This window comes from Bombus pascuorum, chromosome 13 (assembly GCF_905332965.1).
Source record: "Bombus pascuorum chromosome 13, iyBomPasc1.1, whole genome shotgun sequence".
In the NCBI taxonomy this organism is placed as follows: Eukaryota; Metazoa; Arthropoda; class Insecta; order Hymenoptera; family Apidae; genus Bombus; species Bombus pascuorum.
Window position 1 is genome coordinate 11,211,383 of NC_083500.1, and position 19,058 is coordinate 11,230,440.

A 19,058-nucleotide genomic window follows, 5' to 3' on the forward strand; every position below is an offset into this window, starting at 1 on the left:
CGTTCGAGTCCTTCAGGCTCGACTGGTTGAATTGCAGGAAGTTAGTATGCATCGCTACGTCGGCTGGCATGTCGCCTTTTTTGTTTTTCTTGTTTGTAATTTTTGTCTTTTTTATATTCTTCTCTAGTACTTCGAATTGATCAAAAGATCAGAGAAGTTTGTAATAATACGTTGACGCGAATAGATTGGAAGATCACACAGAGTCAACGACTCGCCTATGTACCTTTCTCTGCGTGCAAAGAAGATACACTTTTACACCATCAAAATTCGCGACACTGTTACTCACAGCGAACTGTCCGCGTGAACTTTCACCACCTCTATTTATACACGGTGTATGTTTCGATGAAGCATACGCATGCGCGTTGCTACACGCGCAAGTGCTCCCAGCAGATGTCATCACGGACGATAACTATCGCGGAGTTATTATGATTCAAAATCGTCAGCCGATATTGTGACAGAAATAATCTGCTTACGGAATAATTTTTAAATCGTACGTACGTATAGTTCAATAATGCGTTACATATTGTTTTCTGTATTTCACGGTAAGGTTATCGAGCTTTGATGCTTTTTGTTTTTTTCCTAACACAACCAACAACGTTCTACTTCCTATAAACAATATTAGAATATTGAATATACATATGTCGCAATAATTCGATTCTAGAAAATATCAAAAGTACTTTTCCTTTGCATTGTGTAAAGAATATAAAATAGTTTTATAAATTCACTTTAATATAGGAATATAAATTTCACTGAAAATTTGGTAGAAATATAAAAAGTAATTATTGAAAAAATAATCTAATCGATGTATTATAAATACATAATACCATTATAATACTAACCTTTTCTGATCTTTAAAGACAACAAAATTTTATCGTCGTATCGATGGTGGTTTACTGTTACAAACATATTGCAACTATTTAGCAAACATTAATAAGAAAATATAGAAATTATTGCCAAATTGTTACACAATACGAACGAGACCAAAACATATTTATTCGAAACGCAAAACGGCGATGATATATATTCCTAATTATTCTACTTCATACAAAAAGTGGTAAATTCAATATCATATATATGTGGTATATATAGTTGTTCGTATCTTTTTCTAATTTCTATAAACAAAAGTCTTAAATATTTTAAACAGATTATACTTAAACGTAATTTATTTATTCACATAACAAAATCACAATTCGCAAACATTAATTATTTACTACAACATGCTATGTACGTAGTAATGTGGAAATTGCTTACCTTCTTATATACTTGAGTTTTTATTATAATAAGCGAGAAAAATGTTAAACGTATACATATCATATAAGTACGTACGTATATCCATATCATGTTGCTAATTAAATTTGTTAAGAAAAATAGTACTCGCAAAATAAAATAAAGTACGTTCTTATTATTTACAGGTTGAATCATAAAGAACTGTGAAGAAATTTCTCAGAATGAGATAGAAAAATAAAGTTACAATTTCTCCAATTGTGAGTTTCTTGGACAACGCACTTACCGATTGGACAAATCATGGTCATTTACATATAACTTATAGTATCAGTTATCAACAGAAAAGACTGCTGCGATAAAAATGCAGCTCTACTTTTCAGTAATTTGAGTAAAACAACGAAAATGTTCTATAGATTGATAGTCAACTAATATTCCTAATTATAAACTTCAATATCTTTCTTTCTCTTCCAATATGTACGTTTTAAACATTAAAACTGCGAACTCTATAATTCGTTAAATCGTGCGTATTCCATATGGTAACTATAAGGAAAGTAAAATTCGCCTTGAGTTTAATCGCATATCATTACTTTGCCACTGTTGTTTGCCGCCCTGTTTACACAGGGCTTTTGGCGAGTGGCCAAATTTCTCGTGTCTCGTTTAGTTTTTGGAACGTACTTCCCGAATTTAGAGGAGGAAGCGAAACGCTCTGGCTTCCATGCAGTGTGAATCAGAGTTCAGATCTCGCGTATCCCTTTGCCAAAGAACCGGTCGGTACACTCATCGGTATTTATTGAGCGTCAGGCGTCCTCGTTCATTCTGACAAATAAATCATTTTCGTTGTAAAATCTACGCAATCGTTCCTTCTGAACAAATTCTTTATTTATTTTTGTTTCTCAAATAGCAAATTGCAAAAGCGACTCGATTGCCTGAACTCTGCTCTGTACTGTTCAAGAGTATCGCAAAAGTGGCCTTCCGTGAAAAGTACGCAGCGGATGTTAATTGCCTTCCTTTGACTTTTACGTATTATTTCACGATTAAACACTCGGGTATCGTACGGTTAATAGGAGAAACGATAAATGATACGAGTAGCATGTTGTAATTTTATACCTGACAAATTGTACTTCTTTCCATTGCAAAAAAGAAGCGAGAGCAATAATTGTACCTGAACGTTCAACAAATTTGTTGACGCCAGAGGAATTTTTGATTACAAAACTTCATCGTACAGTTTCATTTATAATGTAACTTAAAAAATGATGGCAAACCGTTTCATAGCCTACTATGGTATTAACTTTTTACAATGAGATATAGTATAAAACCACTGACTTCTGATATAATCGTCCACTATTTATTTTTTGATATTAATATTTTTTCAATCTTTTAATTAAATGAAAATATATTTTATTCTTTCAGTTTCAGAAAGCAACGTTATTTCCTATTATGAAAAGCCGTTATCATCATGCAGATCTGTACTATCAATCCGTGAGCTGACATAATATCTTAAATAATAAATTGCATTGAAATTTAATTTATTGCAAATAACAATATTTCTTAACGTTACAACGTATTGTAGGCCTGAGTGCAAGCAACAACAACAACAACGACAATCGGTTATTGAGGAAAGAAGTAAAATTAAGGTAAATTGAAATGAAACTTTGGAACGGATTAGGTTAATGCATATGAAATATCATTTCCTTAAATAAAACTTTCATCCATATTTCAGATTTTTAACAATTATCAATTTTACAATTAAAGAATGCTTGAAATGATTTTTAGGGTTTATACCGAAACAATTTAATTTGCATGATTGCGAAAATAGAAACGATGCAAAATAATATTAAATACTCGAAACTAAGAAAAAAATTTTGGTAACTGTCTTTTAGATAAATCACGATGATTGCTGTAACTGCTGTTGCTGTTGTGCAACTCCACAACGTACATGCTATGTAAGTACGATTAAAATATATATAACTATTTTTATATTGTACGATCGTTGCCTTAACAATTCCGTTTATTATAGAAATATGTGCAACCAGAGGTACCAAAGTCCTTTGCCCCAATTCGTGTAAGTATAAAGCCTTAATTAAAATAATAATCTTTATATTACGTATTCTTCAGTCGTTATTCGCAAACTGCATAAGTTTTTTAAGTTTCAGGTTGTTTCTTACACACTTGTTTATACTCCTTGAAGACATTTCTTTCTCTTCCTTGATAACGCTTTATTATAATGCGATTCACCTAACAAATATTCTTTCAGCATTATTGGAAATCAGGTATACCAATGGATAATAACACTACATACCGACTCTCCTATTGGGAGTGCCCGAGTGCTCCCGTGGATCCTATCCTGCCTCGAAATTGGTTAGTGACCGGAGATGGTGAAATATCAGACGATACAACATATAAAGTAAGACGTCAAAAATGATAACTTTAAGGTGGGAAATATATTTTTTATTCGATGCAGGATTCAAAACTATATGATTTGTTGTAACCGAGTAATGTACATCGAATCCCTTTGCCCTAATAGGGTCATCATATACGCGTTCGTCGCTCTTTCATTGTAAAGATCTATTGATCCTTGCTTGAGATCGATTAGCCATTGTCTTTTCAATCTTGTTCGATATTTCTTTCATGCGTAATATCTGCACACATTTTCGACTATTTCAGAACAGTTATTTTGAACACTGTGTAAAACCTGAATCACCCTGTATACCTTGTGAGAAACAATGGCTTGGTAGAGGTCCTATACAGGATGTTACGACTCAAAAACATGACTATACGTGGAAGTCTATACGACAAATAGAACCTTATAAAGCAGAGAATAATTTATACTGTGCACCTGCACCGTTACTTGGTAAATACAAGCAGTATTAGAAGTTGTTACATGTAAATACTAATTCAAATGTTCAATGCATTATACTATATACTAGAGATATATATATGTATGTGTTTCACGTTCATTGTTTCTATTCTTACATAAAATATTTTCCCTTTTCAATTCTTTACGTTTATCTTCTACTTGTGCCGACGGATATATTTAATACCTACATATAGATACGAGATCTAACAACTGTAGAGATCTAACAACCTTACACAACAAACTCTAACAAAATTCAAGACTCGGCTTGTACCGTAACGGTGTATCGTAGCGAATTAATTAAAATTTTGATACGAAATTTGATGTTTCAGATGATACAACATATAAATTAAGCTACTATCAGCCTGGTTGTAATCTACCTGCGCTATCTTACGCCCCTATAAGAAAATATGTTAAACCAGATATTCCAATGGAAGACCATACAACGTACAAACTTAGTTATTGGCCAAATGAATCTATGAAGGTAGTAAGCATATTATCTTAGATGTGATATTTTGTATTATCATAACAAACCAGTCTTCGCCTGGCTTTGCAAACGAAGAATAATACATGGTAAAACCAGCGATGCGCTTTCACGGAAAAACTATTGTTCAGTGTATAATGTATACGCATTTATATATATTTTCCTAACAATACTTTTTTCTATACTTGTATTCTTTAGGAAGAACCTTTATGGCAGAAAAAAGAATATTCGCCACCTGTCGAACCGATGGATGGGTGCACAACTTACAAATTAAGTTATTGGCCACATTCAGAAAAAAGACGTTCACCAATCGTACTTCAGCCAACTGATAACATTCTAAATGCTGGTTGTTGCACCGAGGATAACACAACTTATCGTCTGAGTTACTTTGGCTGTGGAGGAGATAAGCGAACTCCTATTCGACAACCTAACAATATTCAGTTTTCGCCTTGTTCTCTATCTTACGATACCATTCATCGAGTATGTAAGATACGAAATTTAAATATTTTAATGTTTCTTAAATTGTCTTAAAAGACGCTAAAAGTCATATTTTATATTAGTCAACTAGGAATGTAAAGATATTTATATATTTAAAGATATTTAAGAAGAATATGCGCCAATATCTTTCAGTATATGTATATGCATATGTATATATAATCACGAATACGTAACATACGTATGTGTAATATTTCAGATGAGTTTCTTGGGCAACTGGTGTGTTAAACAAGACCCACCGATTATACCTTGCGATAAACAATTTTTAGGTAGAGGGCCCATACAAGAGGTAACCACGCAAAAACATGATTATACATGGAAGAATATACCATTAGAACCAGATGCTCGTCGCGCAGATAACCTTGTTCCTGCGTGTACACCTATCGAATGCACGTATTACAAATGCATTGTCTATTTTAATAAACAGTAGCAATATTGGTTTATTTAACGATATTAATATTATTATTGTTTATTATAATATATAAATCTACAAAGTTTGATCATTTGATTGATTGATTACAGGTTGTACTACTTACAGACTTTCTTATTTAGAGAACGATCTTAAATCGTTAACACCTATTCATAATTACGCACCAGTGCGTACATGCTGCTTACCAGATGTTCCAATGGAAGCAGAAACTGTCATGCAGCTGAGTTATCAGCCTGTGGAGTGTGCGGATAAAGTTGAAAAACCATGGAGTGAGAGACCTCCTTACCAACTTCCAGTCACTCCTATGGAAGATAATACTACATACAATAAAAGGTTCTCTATCTTACTTAAATTGGTTGTCGAACCGCGATCGAAGATCGAAATGCTTTACGAACGATCGAAGATCGAAATGCTTTACGAACGATCGAACGAACAGAAAAATAATTTAGTTTAAATATGTATTAAAAGTTGTATTTATGTAAATTATGACAATTTTTTCAGTTACATTCCGCCTGGTACATTGTGCCTGTAATTGTGGTATATTTGCATGCATATTTCATCAGCAAAAACATCAAGGTAAAAATTTAGAATATTTTAATAGTATATTATGCCATTAAGTTGCATAAAAACCATAGCAATTATATGTAAATATGATACGACGTGTTATGTCTCAATATACTCTGTTATGGTACTACTAATTTGGTTAAACTATCAATACAAAGTGTAAAAGCATAGGCAATTATAATCAAAGCATTCTACACTCTATTATTAGAATACAAATTACACGACAATAGGTGGAATGTTAAATTGTGCTACATCTGTTCTATACACGGCTGATACACATATACAAGAAAATTGACAGTATGCATTCTTTGAAGGACAACATCAAAGTGACTTAGAAAAAAAATTAAGCTTGAATGGGGTGAGTCTGAATTTTCTACCTTTTCTTTATAAACGTATCTTTTTTATGATAAACTTACATGCACCATATGAGTAGTATGAGTAGTAAAAAAAATGAATTTTAGAATCTAGTACAAAGATGTGACCAATATTTTATTACATATAAAATATTATGTTGCAGACAAGTTCTAAAAGTAATAAATACAGACCATTAAAAGTGTGTTTACTTTATTATGCGTTCCTTATGGATCCTTTAACAATTTTTATGTCATCAACGGGTCTGTCATTCTTATCAGTTTCCACTAATCCAATCCTTTTCACTATTGTCATACCAGAATGGATTCTTCCTGTTAATGAAAAAGAAAAAATATAAACAAGAATAAAAATATTTTTAAGCTCTTTGATGTTTGCAATTATTAAAGTACACTGTCAAACTGAAACACCAATACCTATAATTTCTATGATTAACTATAATTTGCATTCTCTGTTCTGTATCATTGGAACAGCAAAAATATTTTGAATGATCATAAATTGATCATATTTTTAAAACTTACTTACCAAAAATTGTATGTTTTCCATCAAGCCACTGTGTTGGTGCTAATGTAATAAAAAACTGTGATCCATTAGTATTTGGCCCTGAATTAGCCATGGAAACAACTCCAGCACCTAAATCCAATATAATTTTTTTTCCATAAAATATTAAACTTGATAATGGTATATATTCATATAAGTTTTATTGAAATATCCTATGACAACATCAGATTATAATTTTGTCATTCCCACAAGTTTTTATAAGTCATAAAAATAAAGATATTTGTGTTAAACATACCGGTATGTTTTAAATCATCATGTATTTCATCGTCGAAACATTCTCCATAAATAGACACACCACCTTTCCCAGTTCCAGTAGGATCGCCACCTAAAACAAGATAAAATATCAAACTTTCTGTGTTAATATAAGCGGAAGTTGTTAATTCAATATGATACCTTGTATCATAAAATCTCGAATAATTCTGTGAAATTTTGTTCCATTATAATAACCACGTCGTGTAAGTTCAGCAAAATTTCTACAAGTAATTGGTACATGTTTCCAATAGAGTTCTACCACTATTTCACCCATACTGTAAAAAAGAAATAGTTGAATTAAAATATCATAATATTGTAATATACTTTTTTATTTTTACAATTATTATTATATTTTGCCAAATTAAAAAGAAAAAAGGAGAAATAAAAATGGTAATTAGTATATACTTGCGTTGTTTCAAATGCTACGAACGGTGGTTGCCAGTGTTTATCAGGAATACCAGATATATTTGTGAGAGCCATATTAGCATATATAATGATATTTCATATAGCGTTTATTCTTCCTTTAGGAGTAATCTAGTAAAAACAAATAAGGCTAAATTTTACTCCAACAGATTAAAGGTTATTAAATTTTTTTATTTGTAATTTTGTAGTTTGGGGTTAGGTTGGGGTTAAAAATGCAAGTTTTCACGTTTCATAATTCTTGCATATTCATAATCCTAATAAAATTAACGTTTTATAACCATTACTCTTCACAACTTTATAAACTCTAACAAAATGTCCCAACAAGTAATTATATCATTTTATTCATAATACATGTATTCATTTACAACAATTATCTAACTTACTCTATACTGTTCATAAATTTTAAACAAGAATCTATGAAAGATAATAATTACTTACCGTTGGTCGATTATTTCGATAATATATGTGAATTGAAAATTACTTTTTCATAACTACTATGGATAAGCGTCCTGAATCAACTGATTTTAAACTTGAATAAAGCGTAGTACTACTAGTACTATATATATACTATATATATACGTAGTACTATATATATATAAACACGATGTTGTTACTCTATCGCATGAACTTAGCTTTGTATTCAGCGATATCGAGATGTGAATTAGGAGCGAAATTTGAAATTGTTCAAATCAAAAAATTAGAATTATTTAAATTCTGCAAATCTTTTAAATCATTTTTTAATACAAATGAGTATACAAACATTTTATTCGTCACAATTGAAACTAAAGTCACTAGTTGTTTGCTTTTGAATTACAGTTTGTCTTGTGATAAACACTTTATTTTATATTGCCTTTCTGCAATATTGCAAGATCACGAAACAAGAAAAATTTATAAATCCTATCACTATCAGTTAAATTACTGTTCAAGTTTACAGGGCATTCTATAATGATCAAACATTTATCTTTTTTTGTAGAGTATAAAATTATAATATCGTACAATATTGCAGGAAGTAAGATATGTTAATTGAAGCTGGGAGGAAATTTCAATATTTATTATGACCTGGGAACCTTTACTTCATTATCCATCATACTCATTGTATTCATTGGAATTTACTTTTTTTACTCTGCTACAGTGGTAAAGTTGGTACATTCATATTATTGTTGTTTGAGCTCTTATCGAATGCACTAGTTATCTTTTCATTGTGTTTATTCTACTATTTTTATTTTATTTAGAGTGTACTGTGAAATGTCATGCAAGGGGTAAGTGACAGTATTTATAATATAATAAATTATATCTACAGCAGACTAATCATTTACAATAAAAATAAATTTATTGCAGAATCAATTTGAAATAGAAAGTTCGATGTAGACAAAATTATTAATTACTCAGCAATTTTTTTCATGATTTAATAACACGGATTCAATTAATACAATACATATATATGTTTTGAAATAACGTTACAATACATGCGTTTTATGTTCATTAATCGATAAATGCATTATGATCATTGAATTATGAAGTAATCAATAATGTTTTCACTTGCTCCCTATAATCATTATCGCTATCTATACTTCTGTTTTAGGGTATGTCTTCAAAAATTATCCAAACATGATGTTATTGGATTTAGCAATACTTCTATTTTGAATAGCATGGAACGATTTATTCAAAGAGTGTGTGAGATGGAAGATACAATTTTAATTCCCAGTCGACTTCTAGATTTAACAGTAGGCGATTCACAGGATAGGATTCAGTTAGGGGACAAACGTAGTTCTATTATCAACGCTACTTTGGCTAATACGAATTTATATCACCTTTATAACGCCATTAATCAAATGAAAATCGAGATCTTATGGTCACAGGATTGTATGGATAATTTTCAAGAAACAGAGGATGATTTTGTCGTGCCAACAGAAAAATTAAAACGTGCTAGGAGTTCGAGTAGTACGTCGATGTATAGTATGCAAAGTATCTGTACTTCCTCTAATTCAGAATCCGATACTTTTATTGAAAATAATTTTGGAACGGAAAATGAGAATGATGTTAGTGCTACTGCACAGTCTTTTAAGAAGCATTTACGTGGATTACATCGTAACATACAAAAGATGACATTGGCTGCTGAATATTTGATACTAAGATATCAAAATGCTATCGATCATCAAACATGATCATTTCTTGAACGGTTGAAAGTATGTTAAATATATGTATTAATTTTATTTAGCGAAATATTTAAACAAATATCGGTACTAAATAAATTGTACACATTGCATACATGCGCATACATTGGTATTTAATGTACTGTTTTTTAATTATATTTATTAAACATTAAATAAAAGTTAAAATTTGGTCTTGACCTCAACTATCACGTCACAATGATACAATTATGTATCATTAATAATTAGTGGTCCGATTATGTAACAGGCCTTGATGTTTCCTTGTCATATATGTACATATGTACTGATAATTTCAAATTTAGCTCCAAATTTATATATCGATATTACTAAACAAAATTGAGCTAAATTCATGTTATAGGGTAGCCATGTTACATATATATATATATATATGTGTGTGTATGCACTTTATATATGTATATATATATACATACAATATACGCATTTGGACGCATCATATGAACGGAATAAAACGATAGTAACGACATCTGTAGATATTTCTTTTTTTTAATATGAAAATAAAATACCGCCAATTCAATGTTGATCGCATGTATGTTAAATTTTTCATTCATGTTGTAGAAATATAGAAGTTACTTTTAATTTCATTGTAGAGAGACACGCATAAAAAAGAATTTTGAAAAAGTGTCGATTTCATTTTAGCTCCTCAATGTTTTGACGTGCATGGCAATGGCGGATTTTATGTTTATCACATATTTTATATTATCGTTGACACTCAAATTATGTCCAGGTGGGCAATATATTTTTCAATCAAACAAATACTTTACGCTAATGACAAGCTAACAATTCAGAAACAAAACGTTTATTTTCTTCTTATTTAATGTTTCATACTAGCATCTAACACATTTATTGCTATTCTTTCAATTGAATTTTTTCTAATCTTTTTTTGTTGATTTGGCATTATTATTCAATTTGATGCACATTTATCTGAATAACTGCATATAAGTGTGCATATGCACTAATTATAAATAATGCTTCATAATATCTTGAAATATATTTCAATGGTTAACAGGACTCGTTTTTAGGAGAAGAAGAGAAGTTTTCTTTATTAGAAAATGATTTTTCTGTTGAAAGTGAAGAATCACAAAAGTCTATAGATACTATGGCTTTTAGTGGCAGTTTGACTGGGCAACAACGTTTTAAATGTCATATTTGCGAGGGACCAGATTGCTTATATTCTGAAATCTGCTATAATGCAGTTACTGTAATATCTCTTGTAATATTGTATAGAAAGTCATTAAATTACAGAATATTAGGGAAGTAATATATGTTTTAATATTCGATAGTGTTGGAAATCTAGAGTAAGACAACCAGATGGTATAGAAAGTGTAAGTAGAGGATGTACTTCGACGATAGATCAAATGTTATTAATATGTAATAAGCAATTGCCACCACGTATTATTCAAAGTGTTACTAAAAAGAGGCATGTAAGTGGACCCTCACGAGGTGTACAATATCATGTTGAATGTTGCCAAACAGATTTTTGCAATGGCGGGCCATTTCCAATATTACATGACTTTAATGGAGGTAAATATTATACACATAATTTTATCTTTTCATTTATATATCTTTTCTGTACAAATTATGTTTCATTTTTTAGATGTTGTTGAAGAAGATTATGCAGTTACATTAACATTGGCAATTTTGGGTCCTGTGGTTGGATTCTGTATTATTGCTGGAATAGTGCTGTTTTATTTATTGGTATGTAGGACTCGTAAAAAAAGGACATTGGCTGCAAGGCGTAATAAACTTGTTATAGATTCTGAAATGGAGTCATCTATCCTACATTTCTCATTTTCTTCTCCAACATCCACCACGTATCATTCTCATGAACTAAAAGCAACTGCAGCTGGTGATAGTACATTAAAGGTAGTAGACTAATCTGTCTTCATATATATATTTATATATTTATTGTCAGCTCTATTTATAGCATTAAGAGAATTTTATTATATGTAGATACAATTAAACACAGCAATATAAGCTTTTTCAGGGAAATAATTAAACAAATAATCATAAATATAGGTATAATATGGTTACATATTTTCTGAATTATTTTTTATGTAGGCAATTAAACTACAAATTTGTATGCTTATTAAAAATTCATTTCATTTCAGGTTCAGAAATATAAAAATTGATTCTCTTTCCTTCCTATTACATCTTTTGCTTTATTTCGTAATTTGCATATTTTAAACATAAATATTATATAAATTGTATATTGAAATAGGAATACTTGGATGGAAGAAGCTTAACTAGTGGGTCAGGATCTGGTTTACCATTATTGGTGCAAAGAACATTGGCTAAACAAGTGGCATTAGTGGAATGCCTTGGTAGCGGTGGTAATGGTGGATTTGGTGGAGAAGTTTGGAGAGGAATATGGCATGGTGAAAATGTTGCTGTAAAAATATATTTTTCACGAGATGAAGCAGCTTGGGCTCGTGAAACAGAAGTTTATTCTCAATTGCTACCATCGAGACACGATAATATTCTCGGTTACGTCGGAAGCGATATGACAAGTAGAGCAAGTTGCACTCAACTTTGGCTAGTGACACATTATCACCCGATGGGCTCGCTTTTCGATTATTTAAATCGAACACCTCATTCTTTGACACATCATCAAACACTCAGTATTTGTTTGAGTATTGTGAATGGATTGCTCTATCTACATACAGAAATTCATGGAACTAGAGGGAAACCAGCCATGGCACACCGTAATCTCAAATCTAAAAATATTCTTGTTAAAACTAATGGTAGTTGTGTAATTGCTGATTTTGCATTAGCTGTAACGCAAGAACGTTTGGCTACAGATAGAATCGATTTAAAACAAGGTACAAAACGATATATGAGCCCAGAGATTCTTGAGCAAACGTATGTATTACTTTTAATTATATTTTTCGAACAATAGCTTTTTAATAGTTGTCTCGTTAAATCGCTAAACTAAAAATACTTTTTTAGGATAAACGTTGAATGTTTAGAGAACTTCAGACGAGCTGATATATACAGTTTAGGATTGATACTTTGGGAAGTTTGCAGGAGGTGTATAAGTAACGGTGTTGCATTAGAATATGTAGCACCGTATTCTGAGTGGCTTTCTAATAGTCAAGAGCCTTCTATCGAAGAAATGCGAAAATTAGTATGTTTGGATCAACACAGACCACCTCTTCCTAACAGATGGCATTCTGATGCAGTAAGCATTTAATTGATTAATTTTTTGCTTTAGAACTTTCTTTTTTTAGAAGAATGAAATGTGAAAAGGTTGTTTGCTTAGGAAGACATCAAAATAATAATATATATTTTACAGACATTGGCTGGTTTGGGGAAATTAATGAAAGAATGTTGGCATGGAAAACCTGCAGCGCGACTACCTGTTCTTAGAGTAAAAAAAACACTTGTTAAACTGGCAGCTAATGACACACGTGTCCATTTGTCTCTTGATTAAGTAGCATGTATGGATACGTATTATTTTATGCAGATATTTATTAGTACGAAGAAAATAAGCTGCGTGGCTTGTTCTGTAAATTTATTTCTTCTTTGCAAAAATGAAGGACAATTATATAAAGTTTGTGCTACTCATTTACTTTATTATAAATATATTTATAATTATCTTGAGTTGGAAGATGATACTTGAGGCAAAATGAAATGAAATCTTATTTCATATGATTCTAATATTGTATATTACGATTTATAGGATAATATTTGTGTAGTATATTATGTGTCCTTGTATAGTGTATTTAGTAGTTAAATTAAAAAGAAATATTTTTTTGTTAATTACTATTATTATTAGTTTCTAGTACCGTAAAGCCTCAGCCGTCTCAAATAATCTAACTACGCTGGCGAAGAATATGTTCATCGCTTTGTGAAATTATCTAGTATAAATGAATGTTCATTTATATCGGATATTTTAATTGGGTAAATAAGTTACCACTCTGTTATGTAAAGAATGAAATTTCTATCATTTTTATTCTAAGAGAATTTTTAAACTACTTGAGAGAAAGAGAGATGCGACCATCATCTATTTGCCAATGGCTGAGAATTATTGATGTGTTCATTATAATTAACGTGCTTAATTAGCTAGATTATTTACTGTAATTGTAACATAATAACTATAACAATTGATAACTCAATAAATAGTTGTTATAATTGTAGTAGCAACTATAAATATAAGTGGTAACAAAATTTTTATCAAAATAACAATAGGTTTTTTATATCACATATATATCAATCACTAGGAAATGTTTTGCAGGTGGTAACAGCTATATATTCAAAACGTTAATAAACAGACGAGACTATTAGTACATATATCTTTTCGGCATAATATTATTTTTATATGACATGTATGAATGTTAACAAGATTTGTAATAAAAATCATAGTTAGTGTATCGTCATCCATGTAAAAAAGTTTATTCATGAAATTCATCAATATTTCGATTGCTTTCACTTTTGGCGTTCTATTTTTAAAAAGATCTGTTCTTTCTCCTTAGAAAATTTCTTGTCGAATCGTTCATCAACATCAACTAGTGAAATTACTATGAAATGTAGATGTTATTATGACAAAAATATTGTCGCGAGAAAAGTATTAATAAATAATCGATATAACAAATATCCAATAATAGTATTTAATGAATAATCATTATAAATTAGATATCGAAGAAAAATAGATAAAAAATTTGAGAGAATACTCCAATACATTACAAATTTAAGTTATCAAACTGAAATAACAAGTAATTTAAGTGTTAGATTTCTTAGTGCGGTATATCTCATCAACAGGTGACGCGCTATTATCACTTTTTAAAAGGGAATTCAATTGCTTTACCATTTAACCTCAATTCTACCCCTCTACAATCCTATTTAACAATCTTATTCCTTGTTATTTTCAGAAAAGCGAACTTGGAAAAATTCAGAAGTATCTCGTACGATTATATCTCAAACGTAGATAAATGAAGGGGAATGTAAGTAAACAGAGGGATAGCGACGTATCTGCGGGTTTTTCTTCGAATCGATCAAATCGATCGGATGAGATATGGGTCGTTTTCATCGTTTTATTTATTCGTCTCTCGTGGATACAGAATGGTTTCGGTATAGAATTTTAATTACAATATCCGACATTATTTTATAAAAGTAAATACAATTGTATATCGTTAACAATAATAATACGCGTAAGTCGATTAACACACGCTTCAAACTTCAGCTAAAGCATTCACGTTCACCGTATAGTTACAACTATTACGTTCACACTTATTAATACAATATTAATTACAAAGGAAGCCGATCGCGAACGCATTTCGAGGCTTATGTACAATAATAATTATGTATATAGAAGCAGAAATCTCAAACTCGAAGGAGTTGTAGGCCTTTCGCGATTGCATGAGCGGCGAGCATTTTTCTTCCCAATAGCTCGCTTTCGGATTTATAGAGATTTTTATCGATCGACGCATTACACTCGCTTCGCGATCATCCTCCGAGCTTTCTTTTTTCTTTCCTCTCATTCTCGATCGCTAATCTAGATATTCCAGACGAAAACCAGATCATTGTACACGGAATTAACTCGTTTACCTTACGATACATAATTCCAACCTGGTACGTTTGTCGCGAACCGAATGCTGGCAAACAGGCAGCCAGGGAGAAATCTGGAAAGACAGGCAGATAGCCAACCAGGCATGCAAGTTAGGCGGGTAGTATGCAAGCAGGCGCACGGACGGACAGACGGATATAACTATATATTAAATAAATAGATAAATAGATACACTACCATCCATACTGTTTTCTTTAATTGAAGTTAAAGTGTGCTACTTAGCATTGTTCAGTTTTCAAGATACACTAGTCATAAAAAGAATGGTATTTATGGCGATTTATATTTTAATGAACGTAGGCAATGAAACGGAATTTAAATAGAAATTCGTTTCACCTTTCAAATATTACAACGAACACTCTATTTTGGATGTTTTATAGATCTCTGCATATTGTATACACCGTGTGCACTTTTGTACCATCAAATTTTCCACAAACGCATAAAAATCTGCAGTTTAGTTTACACGCTAATTAATCAAGTCCAAGTATATTCAGTCTCGTATCGTATATTAAGTTTTGCATTTAACAGTGCTATCATACGATTACCAAAATGATGGTAATACGAAGATGAAACGTAGATTGCGTTAAGGAAACGCTTTATCAGAAAATGAGCATACGACGGGAGGTACAAATTAGACGAAAGACTTTCATTTGAAGTATATCCTATATATTTGCAATAACTAGTAAATGTCCAAAATAGTCATGGACGGTAGTGTAGATACAATGCGTTTAATAATTATAAAACTACCCAAGAATTTTCAGTTTTTACACGGAGGCTCGATCAAGCGTGAAAAGAGAAACGTTTTATTATCGTTTAATATTAGGTGAAAAATAGAAAAGTTATTATTTGCGTTGTGCTTGTAAATAACGTTGCTAGCCATTTGATTCTGTACCTTTCGCCCGTAGAAAATGAAAATTCTAGGGTGGTTTCGCAGTTATGAAACGCAATGGAGAAAAGAGAGAGAGACAGACAGACAGACAGAGAGATAGTGAGAGGAGAAGGCGCGTAGACGAGCACTTGGTGTCAAGCGATTAACTAGTGAGAAGAAGAATAGAGTAGATAACAAGTTCAAGCCGGTAAGATGGTTCCAAGTTGCTTGAATTCGAGTCGTTCGTATCGAAACAATTTGAAGAATCTGAACGAGGTTTCAGGCAAAAGCGAAATTTCAGGGATAATCGAGAGGATAGACGAGGAAGCTAGCGACGAAGAAGAAATGACTAGAAAAGAAACGTCGATAATTTGCACCAATTACCACATCCTGTACGATACTTATCTTCCAGTACAAGTCAGGTCACTTGCACTCGAAAGACTTGATTTCCAGTAACTCGACTAATCTGAACGAGGCACGACGCCGATTGAACGTGTGCGAGAATGTTTAGGGATGTCGGATGAAATGAAAAAGGAGGAGGGAAAGACAAGATAGATTTCTTGGACGCCGGTTTGTGGGCGTTGAAAGTTTCGAAAGAAAGGGTTGCGAGATCGAAAGGCTCGTAAACGCGATCGAAATACGATCAATTGATGGCATGGAATATACGTGTACAAATCTTGACGATCAGAATATTTTTACGTAATAATTTACTAAGGAATAATATTAGCGAATATTAGACGAGTTACAAGTGGTAAGTTTTAGATTTCTCTTTTAGTAGTTTCATAATCTTTTGTCAAATAGAGTAAGGCTAGGTATGCTATAATTATAGCGCGGATTTTTATTGATTTAGGGGAAAAATATAAAAATCTATAGATTGTGTATAGTGCGGGAAACTGGCAGGAATAACGAACGATTTTATAATGAACGAATGCTGTAAGAGTACCGTTCATGACAATTAAGGATTGTTGAAAGTATTTGGAGAATTGTGGCAACTGTTCTTTGGTAACTTGTCAATCGTGGGATTCTATTTCTGGGTAGAAAAAAGAGAACGACGATCTCGATAACGACGCGTTCGGTCAGTTTTCCGAGAACGCGAACAAAGCAGCGTAGTTGCGTAGCGTTCTCGAGCTTTTCCGAGCTTCTCGAATTTTAAAGTTAATTTTTAACCTGTCCTACGTGCTCTTTACTAGCGTTCAGATATACGCAATTATAGACAGAAAGAAAGTGCATACACTTTCGAGCGGCAGTGTATCGTACGTGTTCTCTACATTGTCGAAGCTGAAGACGATGCAACGAGATTGCCGCCAATCGCGAAAAGAACACGGTAAATAATTTTTAAGGCGAGTTTTGCGAACTCGAGCTCGACTCTTGTCGACACGATCTTTCTCCCGTCTTTTTCTTACATTCGCAAACATTCGTCTTCACCGTCGTTGTCGTTTCCGTCATTGTCGTGGTTGGTTAGCTTTTTACCTACTTTTTCACAACTATCACTGCTGCTGCTGCTTCTCATTCTCTTTCTTCTCCTTTCATAGCCTGCCATAGCCTCTCTACCCTATCTACCGTTTCCTTTTCTTCGAACTCGTTTCTGTTATTCTCTTCGACACGTCGCGTACGATAACGGCGCGAACAAGTACGCTTCACGGATCGAACGACGCTCCTGCTCGATCGTCGATAGGGCAACGTTTTTCTTCCTAACATTTCCTTCCCTTCTTCTCTTCCTTTACACCTTACCAGTTGTTTCGCAAGCATTTCGTTATTCGTGGTAAGCCGGTATACGCGTTGCTCTTACGGTACGAACAAATTGTCATAAGGCACTTTGAATCTGCATCGCACAATACATAGAGGATCGATCGGCAGGTTCGATCGCGAGTTCTATCTTTCCGTTGTTTCGGAAGACGAGAAGGAAAACAACATGGTAGATACGTGGATCGATCGGTTGTACGCGGATATCGCGACACGATACACAGCCATATCGCGATCGATCAGACTAGTCTCTTACCGAGTGAACAGCTGCAAGCGCTAAGGACGTAGAAAGGAGAATGAAGAAAAAGAAAACGATAACCGATCGATAATTGGTCGATTTTTATATTATTTTCCTGCTCGACTAACAATAAGAAGACGAGTCGGCAGCCACTGGCTGGCGGATGCCTTTCTTCACATTTGCCAACGTGTACCGTCCACGTTCTCTTTTTGCTTCGAAATATCTACATGCATAGAAGGTAAGTATTAAGTACACGGCGGGGTTGCGAGTGCAAGCGAACGAGGCTGGTATCTAACGGGTATCGTTAGATTCCGAAGGGATTAGCTTGCGAAAAAAAAAAAAGAAGAAAGAAAAGAAAGAAAAGAAAAGAATCGGAGAAGGTTGTAGTCGCGAGTAGGATAAATAAAAGATTCGCTTTGTACGTGACTTTGGTAATTGGAGAAATTAATCGACGATAAGTTGTCAAACTTGCATTTCACATTCCACGCTTTCGGTCGTCTCGCTTTGTCTGAAAGGCAAGGCTATTCGTATTTCTAGTTTCGCTATGAAAACGCAATCTCGTTGAGGAATTCTACTCTTCTCCCTGGCGCCGTAACTACGCGATTAGCAAATTACTTTTCGACGTTGTAAGCGACGTTCGCCGTTCTTCTGGCTCGCAGTCGATCTTCGCGTCATTTTCATCAGGCTCGAATCTCTATCGTTCCTACGGCGACTATCGCCAACCATCACATTCCTATCTTATGTATGGACGTAATATTTCTACATAGCTGAGAAATCAACCATATGCCACGATTCGTACGA

At 32.7% G+C, this 19,058-nt stretch overlaps 4 protein-coding genes across 15 annotated transcripts; 3 read left to right on the forward strand and 1 right to left on the reverse strand.

Moving 5' to 3' along the window:
- Positions 1 to 396: 396 nt before the first annotated feature.
- On the forward strand, positions 397 to 6,604 carry LOC132913286 (stabilizer of axonemal microtubules 1-like). 6 transcript variants are annotated; one of them, XM_060971515.1, is made up of 13 exons: positions 674 to 1,318; positions 1,413 to 2,703; positions 2,795 to 2,858; positions 3,105 to 3,167; positions 3,242 to 3,286; positions 3,479 to 3,628; positions 3,889 to 4,075; positions 4,411 to 4,562; positions 4,761 to 5,042; positions 5,257 to 5,446; positions 5,580 to 5,820; positions 5,989 to 6,063; positions 6,260 to 6,604. In XM_060971515.1, exons 2-12 carry the CDS (start codon positions 2,681 to 2,683, stop codon positions 6,017 to 6,019), a joined length of 1,428 nt encoding a protein of 475 aa, XP_060827498.1. In that variant the 5' UTR covers positions 674 to 1,318; positions 1,413 to 2,680; the 3' UTR covers positions 6,020 to 6,063; positions 6,260 to 6,604. The 6 variants fall into 6 exon arrangements, with proteins under 6 accessions (XP_060827496.1, XP_060827498.1, XP_060827495.1 ...); XM_060971512.1 differs by having other exon boundaries at positions 1,413 to 2,505; positions 2,635 to 2,703; positions 5,989 to 6,604; XM_060971514.1 differs by having other exon boundaries at positions 1,413 to 1,698; positions 2,635 to 2,703; positions 5,989 to 6,604.
- On the reverse strand, positions 5,511 to 8,186 carry LOC132913291 (peptidyl-prolyl cis-trans isomerase-like 1). 4 transcript variants are annotated; one of them, XM_060971524.1, is made up of 7 exons: positions 8,095 to 8,186; positions 7,643 to 7,767; positions 7,375 to 7,508; positions 7,217 to 7,306; positions 6,946 to 7,053; positions 6,615 to 6,734; positions 5,511 to 5,789 (listed from the first exon to the last, which is right to left on the reverse strand). In XM_060971524.1, the coding sequence occupies exons 2-6, from the start codon at positions 7,711 to 7,713 to the stop codon at positions 6,619 to 6,621; spliced, it is 519 nt and encodes a 172-aa protein (XP_060827507.1). In that variant the 5' UTR covers positions 7,714 to 7,767; positions 8,095 to 8,186; the 3' UTR covers positions 5,511 to 5,789; positions 6,615 to 6,618. The 4 variants fall into 4 exon arrangements, with proteins under 4 accessions (XP_060827507.1, XP_060827506.1, XP_060827505.1 ...); XM_060971523.1 differs by having other exon boundaries at positions 6,597 to 6,734; XM_060971522.1 differs by lacking the exon at positions 5,511 to 5,789 and having other exon boundaries at positions 6,520 to 6,734; positions 8,095 to 8,185.
- Positions 8,187 to 8,436: 250 nt separating this feature from the next.
- Positions 8,437 to 10,012, forward strand: LOC132913290 (uncharacterized). Of its 2 annotated transcripts, none has more exons than XM_060971519.1 (2): positions 8,437 to 8,790; positions 9,239 to 10,012. In XM_060971519.1, the coding sequence occupies exons 1-2, from the start codon at positions 8,711 to 8,713 to the stop codon at positions 9,819 to 9,821; spliced, it is 663 nt and encodes a 220-aa protein (XP_060827502.1). In that variant the 5' UTR covers positions 8,437 to 8,710; the 3' UTR covers positions 9,822 to 10,012. The 2 variants fall into 2 exon arrangements, with proteins under 2 accessions (XP_060827502.1, XP_060827503.1); XM_060971520.1 differs by lacking the exon at positions 8,437 to 8,790 and adding an exon at positions 8,797 to 8,915.
- Positions 10,013 to 10,276: 264 nt separating this feature from the next.
- LOC132913280 (activin receptor type-1) lies at positions 10,277 to 14,224 on the forward strand. Of its 3 annotated transcripts, XM_060971498.1 has the most exons (8): positions 10,277 to 10,374; positions 10,485 to 10,572; positions 10,868 to 11,046; positions 11,129 to 11,369; positions 11,443 to 11,711; positions 12,067 to 12,707; positions 12,795 to 13,026; positions 13,141 to 14,224. In XM_060971498.1, exons 2-8 carry the CDS (start codon positions 10,506 to 10,508, stop codon positions 13,276 to 13,278), a joined length of 1,767 nt encoding a protein of 588 aa, XP_060827481.1. In that variant the 5' UTR covers positions 10,277 to 10,374; positions 10,485 to 10,505; the 3' UTR covers positions 13,279 to 14,224. The 3 variants fall into 3 exon arrangements, with proteins under 3 accessions (XP_060827481.1, XP_060827484.1, XP_060827483.1); XM_060971501.1 differs by lacking the exon at positions 10,485 to 10,572 and having other exon boundaries at positions 10,356 to 10,374; XM_060971500.1 differs by lacking the exon at positions 10,277 to 10,374 and having other exon boundaries at positions 10,458 to 10,572; positions 10,855 to 11,046.
- Positions 14,225 to 19,058: the final 4,834 nt, after the last annotated feature.

Coding starts and splice junctions, on each gene's coding strand:
- LOC132913290 (XM_060971519.1), top strand. CDS start 8,711: ATGACCTGGGAACCTTTACTTCATTATCCATCATACTCATTGTATTCA. Junction 8,791..9,238: donor TTTTTTACTCTGCTACAGTG/GTAAAGTTGGTA, acceptor CTTCTGTTTTAG/GGTATGTCTTCAAAAATTAT.
- LOC132913291 (XM_060971524.1), bottom strand. CDS start 7,713: ATGGCTCTCACAAATATATCTGGTATTCCTGATAAACACTGGCAACCA. Junction 7,307..7,374: donor TCGAGATTTTATGATACAAG/GTATCATATTGA, acceptor ATCTTGTTTTAG/GTGGCGATCCTACTGGAACT. Junction 6,735..6,945: donor TGGAAAACATACAATTTTTG/GTAAGTAAGTTT, acceptor TTTCATTAACAG/GAAGAATCCATTCTGGTATG.
- LOC132913280 (XM_060971498.1), top strand. CDS start 10,506: ATGGCAATGGCGGATTTTATGTTTATCACATATTTTATATTATCGTTG. Junction 11,047..11,128: donor TCTGCTATAATGCAGTTACT/GTAATATCTCTT, acceptor AATATTCGATAG/TGTTGGAAATCTAGAGTAAG. Junction 11,712..12,066: donor CTGGTGATAGTACATTAAAG/GTAGTAGACTAA, acceptor ATATTGAAATAG/GAATACTTGGATGGAAGAAG.
- LOC132913286 (XM_060971513.1), top strand. CDS start 2,681: ATGCAGATCTGTACTATCAATCC. Junction 3,287..3,478: donor AGTCCTTTGCCCCAATTCGT/GTAAGTATAAAG, acceptor ATATTCTTTCAG/CATTATTGGAAATCAGGTAT. Junction 4,563..4,760: donor GGCCAAATGAATCTATGAAG/GTAGTAAGCATA, acceptor TGTATTCTTTAG/GAAGAACCTTTATGGCAGAA.